This window comes from Quercus robur, chromosome 5, assembly GCF_932294415.1.
Source record: "Quercus robur chromosome 5, dhQueRobu3.1, whole genome shotgun sequence".
NCBI classification, from domain to species: domain Eukaryota; kingdom Viridiplantae; phylum Streptophyta; class Magnoliopsida; order Fagales; family Fagaceae; genus Quercus; species Quercus robur.
The window spans coordinates 30753621-30764861 of record NC_065538.1 but is presented as its reverse complement, the minus strand read 5'-3'; the positions used below and the strand labels follow the sequence as shown (position 1 = coordinate 30764861).

At 33.5% G+C, this 11241-nt stretch overlaps 1 protein-coding gene across 1 annotated transcript; it reads right to left on the bottom strand.

The window, feature by feature from the left end:
• Positions 1-269: 269 nt before the first annotated feature.
• LOC126725779 (VQ motif-containing protein 11) lies at positions 270-1127 on the bottom strand. Its single transcript, XM_050430696.1, has one exon. It carries the CDS (start codon positions 945-947, stop codon positions 336-338), a length of 612 nt encoding a protein of 203 aa, XP_050286653.1. The 5' UTR covers positions 948-1127; the 3' UTR covers positions 270-335.
• Between the last annotated feature and the right edge of the window lie 10114 nt (positions 1128-11241).

Below are 11241 nucleotides of genomic sequence, written 5' to 3'. Positions count from 1 at the left end.
AGTGCAAGCACCAACAAATTCTTGAAAAACTAAGGAACCCAACCCACCCATTCACCAAATATTGTACTGCTTCTACCAATCAACACTTATAATTAAAGGGAATAAACACTTATAATTAAAGTAAAAGTCAGTTGAATGAGAGAACCATGATTCAATTTATACTCGCACAAATAAATCGATTTTGTGTCTTAGTTTAATTATAAAGAACTATTATCATTTAGAGGTTGAATTCATTTTTAAAAAAAAACTAATTAAAGGGAACATTTAAATTAAGATTAGAAAATTAAATCCACAATAAAATAAAATAAAATTTATATGATGATTATGTTACAAAATTAAGAAGGAGAAGAAGAAAGATTTTGAATGTTGTCGCTGCTAATGGAATGTGTATTAGTAGGAGAATGGAGAGGAAACAAAGGCAGAAGCTCGGGAGGGTCGGAGCCACGTGGAGTAGTGAGTGGACTCGGATGCATATAGAACCCTTTCTCAGCAATTGCTCTCTCTTCTTCTTCCTCCACTACTTCACGCGGCGTGCGTGGACTTCCACGCGCGTAGAGCTCCAGCTCCAATGGCGAGACTGGGGAGAAGATCATGGGCCTCAAGGAAGGCCCAGACGGAGAAGATGAAGATGATGGTGATGGGCCAAATGGGTTCAGGCCTGGGTTGAACTTGAGCTCGAGCTTTTTGGTGGCGAGTCTGCGCTCGTGGAGTTTGAAGGTGGGTTTTCTGGGACCCATTTCGGTGGCGGAGAGGTGGTGGGGTTTGTGGTTGAGAGGGAGCTTTTGGGCTGATGGGTCTTCCGGGGCTCCGGTTAGTTTCTGGACCACGGCTCGGAAAGTTGATGGGTCGGCTTGGACAAAGGTGGTGTTGGGTGAGGTTGGGTCTGATGACATATAGCTTGGTGAGTTCATGTTGTTGTTGTTGTTGTTGTTGTTGGTGGAAGCCATGAGAGAGAGAGAGAGAGAGAAAGGGAGAGATAATGTGTCTTTGTGAGTGAGGGAATGTGAAAGAAAGCGGGAATGGAGTCCTGAAAGGTGAGGATTTATATTCTACAAAGAGAGAGAGAGAAGGGTTTTTGCTTTTTACATTTTCAATTTGTTTTATGGGGATAAATTTGTGTCTTTTTGCTTTCGTGTACTTTTCTTTTTTGTTTTTGTTTATGGGGGGTGTTCGATGCTTTATAGGTTACTGTGTGCGTGGTGGGAAATGTCAGGGAGTCGGGTGTGTGAAGTATATGCATGCGGTAAATAATCAGTACTTTTATGGAGTTATTAATTTTAATAACTATTTGGATTTTTTTTTTTTTTTTTTGGATTGGTATTTGGATTTGTTGTTGTTGTTTGGCAAATGGAGTAACCCAATGCACTTTTTTAGTTTATGGTTGGTTTAGATACTGTTTATTTTATTGAAACTAAAAATTTATTGTTGAAAGTACTGTAGATAAAAGTAAAAATTAATTGAAATAATACAGTAAGGCCCATGAATAGTATCAAAAAGTACAATGAAGTCCATAAATAGTAGCAAAAATAAGTTGAATAGTAAAATAATTTTCATTTTTCATTAGTATCTAAACGAAGGCTTAGTGTTTATTTGGGTGTTTCTGTTTCATGGTTTTTCGGCAACTTATTTGCACAATCATACAAAAGTTATAATTTTTGGTAAATGTTATTATTGACCTCACTCTTTAGATAAACTTTTTTTTTTTTAATATTCTTAAATTAAAAGTTATTGCAAAATCATAATCTTAAACCCATGACATCAACTCTATAATATATAGTAAATTCGTATGTTTTTTTCATCAAAGTAGTAGTAAGATATATACCTGGATGAACCAATTAGAAAGTTCAAGAGTGTCATTAATTAATGTCATAATAATAGCAATTCCACTAGAATGAATAAGCAATTAAACTACAAAAGAGAAAAAAACCGAGAAAGATTTGCCCACATGCAAATGAAAGAAATATGAGAGGAACAAGTGGAAACTAGAAAATGCCACAGTTATTTGAATTTGAAAACAAAAAAGAAAGAGAGAGAGTGAGGGCAATGAATGATGAAGAATGAGCTGGCATTGAATGATGAAAGATGGGAGAGTCAGCGGGGCAATGAAACAAGAAACGAGGTGAAAGACTACACAGCCGGCAACAGCAGCAAATTAAGGTCTGTTAAGTCACAGTCTCAGAAGACCTTCCTTCCTAACTTTCTTACTTTCTTTTTCTCATGTTTTTTGTTTGTGTGTCAATTTGGTGCGTGGGTGGTAAATTTCATTCCCTTTTTCCTCTCTCTTTCCATGCTTTTTCCCTTTGAGTTTGCGTGAGGGTTTGCACTTTGACGTTTTGGACAAAAAGATTTTTCTGCCTTATTTCAGGTCCACTTTGGCTTCGTTCGTTGTAGTTTCTTTGCTTTACTCTTCCTTTCCTTTATATTGCTTTGCTACCAAGGGTTGGTGTTTTTGTGAACGTTTTTTGACATTTGCTACTTTCTTGCTTTCTTTACGAGTTTTCGTTCTACTTTCTGCCAGTTTTCCTTGCCACTTCTCTGGGTTTTTTTCTTCTTTTTTTTCCCCCTTTATCTCAATTCTAGATGAAAGGAATGCTATTGCGTTACAATTTGGTCAGTTATACAATTCAATTACGGTTTTAAACATCCCATTGGTACAAATTTTTTGTTGAAATCTGATCTCAGAAACTTTCAAATGGGTATGATGTCAGTGGATGTCTTTCACACGCTGTGTGGGTTTGAATTAGAATGAAAAATGAAAATTATTTCACTATATAGGTTATTTTTGTTACTATTTATGAGTCTTAGTGTACTTTTTGACACTATTTATGGGTCTTACTGTATTATTTTAACTAATTTTTACCTTTATTTACAATACTTTCAGCAATAATTTTTCAATTTCAACAAAATAAGCGGTATCCAAACACACCTACAATGTTTTGCGTTTGGTTAGGTTTTTTTTTTTCTGAGTTTATTTATTTATTTAAAATTTATACTCTTTTCTATAGAGAACTATATTTAATTACTTATATTTGGGTGTTTTCATTTTAGTCCCTTATATTTGAAAATTTTCATTTTCATCCCTTTTAAACTATTTTCAAAGTGGTTCTTCTATCCATCTTTATTAGTGATTTTTTTTTTTTTTTGGGAGAAATCAAGAAAAACATACACAAGGGAGAAAAGATAGAGTTTTAACACAAAACTATACCACAAACTCTACTCAAAAGTCATTGCAACCTTTAAAAATAGTTTCTCAAGTATCTTTATTAGTGACTTGGATGTTAAGTACCAAATAATTTCAAAACAAAGTGATTTTTTAACAAAACATTTTCATTTTGAATATTGTTTAAATCTAGGGTTGTCCACATACTCGCAAAACCGAACCCATGCAAGTTGACTCAATGACCTACGGTCGACTTGGAATGCACAAGCGTTAAGTAATGAGTGTTTGAGAGTTAAAAACCGATTTTGGTTCCAGTCTCAAGTCCCATGATTCCTAACCCATTGAAACAGACTTAACTGAACATCAAATTTAAAAATAAAAATAAATAAATAAAAAAAGAAAGATTTGGATTAGGTTTAGGTGTCACATTCTCATGGATTTGAAATCCAACCTTATGACTTTGGATCACGATCCCAAGTTTTCTTTTCTCTCTCTCTCTCTAGCCTTTGAAGTTAAAATCCTATTCCATCCTAATGCCGTCGTAATTGACTTACCGCGCATGGGTTGAATATCTCTCAATCCCCAATTTCTCTCATATATGCTTTGAAGCTAAACCCAAAATCGCAAATGTGTTGGAACATCCTCTAACCTTGTAACAATGAGTAAGTAAAAAAAAGTATTTTACTGAAAGTATTTTCCACCATAATATCTTGTGATGAACGTGAAAAAGGTGGTGGTGCTAGTTTAGGTGAGGAAGGTGGTGGGGCCACTTAGGGAAACGGCCCTAGAAAGATTTGCAATTTCGAAGATCAGAAGTGTAAACAGGAAGGAATTGGAAAATTTTCTATGACCTATGTAATTCACCCAACGATTCCAACCCACCCTGCCATTTGAAGACTAGAAAGACCATGTTTCAACTTACCATTCACTAAATCCGATTAGGTCAAGTGGTGAGTTGGACCCAAACCTAACTCAACTCAACTTAACCTGTAAACAACTCTAATTTAATGCACTTATATTTTACTTTATAATCAATAAAATTTTCTTTTCCTTTTTTTTTTTTTTTTCCCGTTTTTCTTCCATGAATCATCTCTCTCTCTCTCTCTGTGCAACCTAGTGCGAATTGCAAACCGAAATCCAAACATAACTTAAACCTTATCTTCAAAGTGGAATTCAAACCAAATCCTTTTTTGGTTTTCCTTATCTCCACTATTGTCACATCATACTCCACGACGTTAAACCCCTCAAATCTTTTATCATCAAGATTATAGTCATTGAACTGATTGAAGGCATCACCCATTAGTTGGCTTTACTAACATGTATATTTGCGTATTTTAATTCGGCTAGCTATCAAACATATATAACGGACGAATATGAAAATTTTCAAAACATAAAAGACTAAATGAAAGTATTGTCAAATGTAAAGGGTCGAAAAAATGTAATTTTGGCTATAATAGTATAACGAACCGTGGTCCATGACCGTTGTTGGGAGCAATTGCAAGAAAACAAAATTCAGAAAATTTTAAACATATCATCTACAATTTAGTTTTTCCTTTTCTTTTATTGGCTAGGTAACTGGGGTTCCTTCACATATTATAAAACCTTTTTTTTTTTTTTTTAACTATTTTCTATCACATTCCCTTTTTAACGTATATGTCCAAGATTTTTCTTTTAAAAGGATAACTTTACGCTTTTTGAGTAAGTAATATAAACTTCACAAACTAGGGAAATTAAGCTAAGGACAATTTCTAACATTAAGATTAATGAAACACAATATAAACGATGGGAAAAAAAAAAAAAAACAAAGCAAATTTTAGGAAATTTTTCAATTTATCCTATGTGGTTGTTATTGTCTTGATTTAGTCCACACAAATTTTCAAATACTACATTTAAACCCCCAAAATTTCGTTTAAAGGAAAGTGTTAGAGTTTTGTTCAATGACAATTTAATGATTTCATTTTAATCCAAAATTTAAAGGATTAACATGTAATAATTTAAAAGATTGTAAAGCATTTTTTTTTTTTTTTTTTAGAAAAGAAAACCTGGTCCATTTTATTAGCTAATAGCAGCAAAATATGGAACAAAACAGTCATAAAGATCGGGAGGAACAGATTCCATCCAAACTAAAATAGGAAAATAATTTTTTGCTCTTTGGGCTAAGGCATGAGCTAAAGTACTACCTTGTCAGGGAGTATGAGAAAAAGAAAAACTCTGTAAGGTGTCTTTAATAATATGACCAAATGAAATATGCAGCAACTCTTTGTGGCATTTATTGAAATGGCCGAATCACCTTCAAAAATTGACCCACAAAATCTGAGTTCATAAATGAATAGTATAGCTCTTCTAGCCGCCAAAGTCTCTAATAAAACAATTGAAGATGGCATGGGGATCTTTTCGGACAAAGCCACCATTATTTCCCCTTGAAAGCTTCGCACTACTACTCCGATACTTGCTTCCTGCGAACTTCCAAACACAACCCTATCAAATATTGTTTACAATATATAAAATTTGTTATTAGGACAAAACCTTAATCATTTTATTTAATCTAAACTTTTAGGGATCAACCTATCAAATAATTGAAATTTGTGTACTAAATTGTAAGAGAACCTAATGGTCCAAATCAAAGTGAGTAAATTACAATTTTCTCCAAATTTCAAAAAAGTCCATCACCTTCTATTCTTCAACATTTTCTTTTTCTCTCGGTTTCTTATTTTCTTTTGTGACAATTTTTTAGTGCCATTTTTTACTTGGCTTGAAAGTGCTTTAATTTGTAACACGTTTTCTACAGTTCAAAAAAAAAAAAGAAAAAAGAATAAACAGATCTGATTCGTTAAATTTATTCTTAAAAATATCCTCCCCACTAACGAGCTAAACAATGTTCTTCTTCTTTTTTGTTTATAGATTGAATTTTAAACTTAATAGTTTAGAATTAGCGTCGAACTAACCATTACATGCAAATTTGGAGTTTTCAAACTTAGCTTTAAATTTTAATAATCATTTTAATTCAAACCATAAACTCATTATTCTTGAAACCATTACTGAAATTTTTTTTAAACAAAGTGATATTGTGTGGCTTAGAATGAGATAATATTCAAATATAATAGGCACGTGTTTAAAATTATCTATCAAGTGTCATTTTGTTTAAATCTTTTTCTTAAACAATATCATCATAAATGAGTTTATAGTTTAAATGGATACGTTTTTGAAAGTATAAAGTTTAATTTTAAAAATCCTAAATTTTTGAGATTTAAAATGTTATATGCTCTTTGCTCAAAAAAAAAAAATGTTATATGCTCTTCTTTATAATAATAATAATATATATATATATATATATATATCCAAATATTAATATAGATGTTGAAGATAAATATGCAAGCCCTTTTTTGCTTTATCACCGTCTCTCATTGAAACAAAAATTCTAATGACACAAGTTTTATGATTATTATTATTATTAATGTGACTTATATTAAGATATATATATATTAAAAATGTTATCCTTAGATACCATAAACATATATGCCTCTAGTAAATTTAGTGAAACGATGTTTTTTTTTAAAGAATATAACCTCTTCTGCTTTTTAATTTATAACAAGAAGATCTGAAATATAACAATCATAAAGGTTCGGAGGAACACACTCCATCCAAGCAAATGTTTATTCAGCACAAAAAGAAGAAAAAAAAATGCACAACATTGAATTATATATTATTGAAATGAGAATAAACTATCTTGTTTTGCCTAGAATTCCCATATTTAGTATCCCCCACCATACTTTTAAAGGGTCAACCTATAATATTATCGAGCACCGACCACGTGCCTATATCATGGCCAATTGATTAATTAATATGCTCATAATGAGTGCCTTCTAATATTCAGAAACACAAAAAAAAATTCATTTTCTTCTTTCCCATAGTCAAAAAGTCACTTATAAGAGGTCATCTGTTTGGATTCCTTGAAAACATGGAAAATGCCAAGGGAACACTCAATCATATGAGTCAGCTATGGAGGACAATATGATTGCAAAATAGACTATGTTCCAAACATATATATATTAATGGGTTTTTAACTAACTCAGAAACTTAATATAATAACTACAATCTTAGGCAACCAACCCACTTAGTTAAAGTGATTATTAAATCGTACGTAATTATTAAAGTAATAAGCTAGGTTTTATGTTCTCTAGTGGATCGATGACTATTGCTTTGGAGACAAGTGTTGGGTGTCCATCATAGCAGCATAAAAAGTCATGGGTATTTGGATAGTAATGAATCTTTGAAGAAAGAAAGATTGACCTTTAAGGATAAGGCAACAAATACAACTTGTTGTACTTGTATTCTTCTATTTTCACATTGATGATAATTCTAAAAACGAATGGCGAAACATTGGCACCTTATTCTCTATATGATATGAACCAACCATAGTCTGGAATTCCAAACTCCTTTTGATTTCTTACTTTTTTAGTTCCTTTTTTACTAACTTTTTTTTATTTTTTTGAGTATATAATCTTTCATAGTTAAAATTTTTGTATATAGTTCCCCTTAAGCCTACTAATGTCCATTGTCCTGGCTTGTGATGGAGCCTTTTTGCCTTTCATTTGGGCTATACCCAAGGAATAAGAATTCTATTATCATGGGGAGAAATTATTCCACACGTGGAATTCATCTTTATGTCAAAGGAGGGTATAGTCCAATTAAGTGCATAAAATAATTTCACGACATTAATAGCTACTATAGTGCTATTAACATTTTTTTTTTCACTAAAGTATACTTTTTGGCCCTTAAAGTTTGGGTTATTTTCATTTTGAGTATTTTCAAAATTTTCATTTTAATCATTCATGTATGATTTCGTTTACATATTGGGTCTATTGTCCATTTTCATTAGTAATATGTCTAGCATTTTCTAGGGAATGTGTTAACAAAAATGGACTTATGTAAGTGACACATCTTAATGGACGATATTTATCTAGCACTTAATAGACCAAATTACTAAAAGAAATGGACTTATTATATGGGTGACATGAAGCATTTATCTACCAATAAATGGACCAAATCACCAACAAAAATGGATGGCATGACCAATACGAAAACATAGGCAAATATTAATAGCTAAATAAAAATTTTGAAATATAAAGGGTTAAAGATGAAAACAACCCAAATCTTTAAGTTTGAAAACTATACTTAAATTTTTTTTTTTTTTTTCTATTACTTGAATAAACCTATTATGAGAGAGAAGATAACAAAAGAAAATGAGACATTTCAAAGTACAAAACGGTTCAATATATATATATATATATATATATATAGAGAGAGAGAGAGAGAAGTACCTATAATCTCTATTGTAATAGTAGTATTATTGATCAAAAGGATTTAAAAATTAATGAAAAAGGTAAAAAGAACATTTTATTAGTAAGCATGTATACTTAGAGCATTCGTATCAAGAGAATTAAAAACGCTAAATGCTATTTTTAACACCTCAAACCATAAAAAGATACCTACAACAAAGGTGTTAAATGCTAAATATTTTACTATTGGCGTAAATGCACTTTTAGTCCCTACATTTTGACATTTTTCTATTTTAGTCCCTACATTTTATTTTTTCCACTTTTAGTCCCTAAAACCAATTAACGCGTGTTATTTTCGTCCTTTCCGTCAGTCAACCAACGGAAATAGCTGAGGTGGCAGCCGGAACAATTAAAATATTATAAAAAATGCCACATCACGATGACACATCAGCATATAAATTTAAAAAATTAATTTATTAATTTTAACTAAATAAAAAAAATAAAAACATAATTAAAAACAATAAAACCAAACCCAAACCCAGAAAATCAAACCCAAGAACATGAAATTTATACCCACCAACAGCAACCCACAACCACCGAAATTTATACCCACCACCGAAACAACACCACACACCATCGAAACTTCAAAACCAACCTAAGAACCACAACCTATTCAGACCCACAACCCATTCAAACCCAAGCCTCAAAACCGATTCAACCCACAGCGGCAAACTCTAGCAATCAAAAGCCATAACCCACAACAAGTGAACCCCAGTGAGCAAAAGCCACAACCGACAACAACAAACCCAGGCGAGTAAAAGGTCGTCTTCAAACTCTGTCTCCGCCGTCATCGCCTTCAAGATCTACCATCGCCACCGTCGCATTCAAGCACTGCCATCGCTGCCATCGCCTTCAAGCTCTGCCACTATCGCTGTCATCTTCAAGCTCTGCCGTTGCCTTCAAGCTTCGCCATCGAGTGAGATAGCTCAACTCTCATCCTTAGAGACCATGCTCCAAACCCACCAAAACGAAGAAGAATCCGACATCGGCAATTTTCAAGCTCGGTCAAAAGAAGCGCTGGCTAGATCCGAAGCCGAGTATAAGAAACCCAGAACGAATACCCAAACCCAGAAAATCAAACCCGAAAATCAAATACCCAAACCCAAAAAATGAAACCAGAAAAACAAAAAAAAAAAATCAATAAGCTGAGTTTGGCTGGGTTTTTCTAGGTTTGTGTGTTTATTTGATTCAATGAGCCGAGTTGGCCAGGTTGGTTGATTTTGTTGTTGATTGTTTGAAATAAACTGGGTTTTGTTTGAGTTTTTGGGTTTCTGGGTTTTTGAGTGTTTGAGATTTCTGGGTTTTCTTTGATTTTATGATTTTGGCTATGAATCTTTGGGGAAGAACGAGAAAAACTCATGGATTTTCAGCATGGGTCTTTCAGCATTGATCTTTGTTCTCTTCTCAAATTTTATTGCATTATTGATTTGATTTTAAGTGGGAAAGGAAGTTGATTCAATGGGTTTAATTTTGAATTCTTGTTCTTGGTTTGATTTTCTGGGTTTGTGTTCTTGTGTTCATAGGCATTTGATTTTATTGTTTTTAATTCTGAATTCATGTTCTTGGGTTTGATTTTATTATTTTTAATTATGTTTTTATTTTTTTATTTAATTAAAATTAATAAATTATTTTTAAAATTTTATATGCTGATTTGTCATGATGATGTGCATTTTTTATAATATTTTAATTGCTCCGGCTGCCACCTCAGCTATTTCCGTTGGTTGACTGACGAAAATGACGAAAATAACACGCGTTAATTGGTTTTAGGGACTAAAAGTGGAAAAAATAAAATGTAGGGACTAAAATGGAAAAATGTCAAAATGTAGGGACTAAAAGTACATTTACGCCTTTACTATTCAGCTACAATGAGATGTTATCAATAACAGCTCACCGTAGCATGGAGCTAAACATAAAAAGCATTTTTTTTATTCTTACCAATGTCTCCTTTTCCTCAGTCTCTTCTCTCTTCTCTTTCCCCTCACTTCTCTCTTCTCTCTCTCCCGCGCCTTTGCTTGTTCTTGGTGGTTCGGAGATAGGAATGGCAACGAGTCGGGTTCAGGCCGAGTTTTTGCATACCCGAACCCAACCTGCGGGCCAAGACCCGCAGCTGGAACCCTGCCCGTTTACTAAACGGATTTTTTTCCCGAGGCCCGAACCCGCTCCCGCCAAGCCCCACGGGCCCCATTAAGCCCAAGCAGAAAGGAAGCTTTTTTGAAACAAGCCCCAAACTCAACATCAAACCCACGGCCAACAACCAATCCCAAAAATCCCTTCCTTTCAAATCTCCACAGTCACACCCAAATAAAAAATAAATAAAATAAAATAAATCCCATTTTTCAATCCTCAAACCCAGAAATAACCAAACCAACGGAGGAGATTTTGGATCAAACAAAAAATAAATATAAAGAAGAAGATAAAAATAGAAATGGAGAGAGAAGAGAGTCTTGGCCCTAAGTTGGAGATCAGAGAAAGAGAGCTTGAGGTCTTCGGCCTTGGGTTTTAGATCTAGAGATAGAGGGAAGAGTGCTTAGGTAACAAGCAAATCACGACCCAAAACCAATTCAAGAGGAAAGTTCTTGAGAGCGAGTGAGTGCCTATGTGAGCTGTGAGATTGCGTGTGAGTGACTCAGAGTGAGGCCAAGGAGTGACTCAAAGTGAGGCCGAGGCGTGGCTGCGTGCTCTTGTGCGTGGCGGCGTGCTCTTGTGCATGGTTGAGTGCGTGGCTACGTGAGTGACAGAGAG

Coding starts and splice junctions, on each gene's coding strand:
- LOC126725779 (XM_050430696.1), bottom strand. CDS start 947: ATGGCTTCCACCAACAACAACAACAACAACAACAACATGAACTCACCA.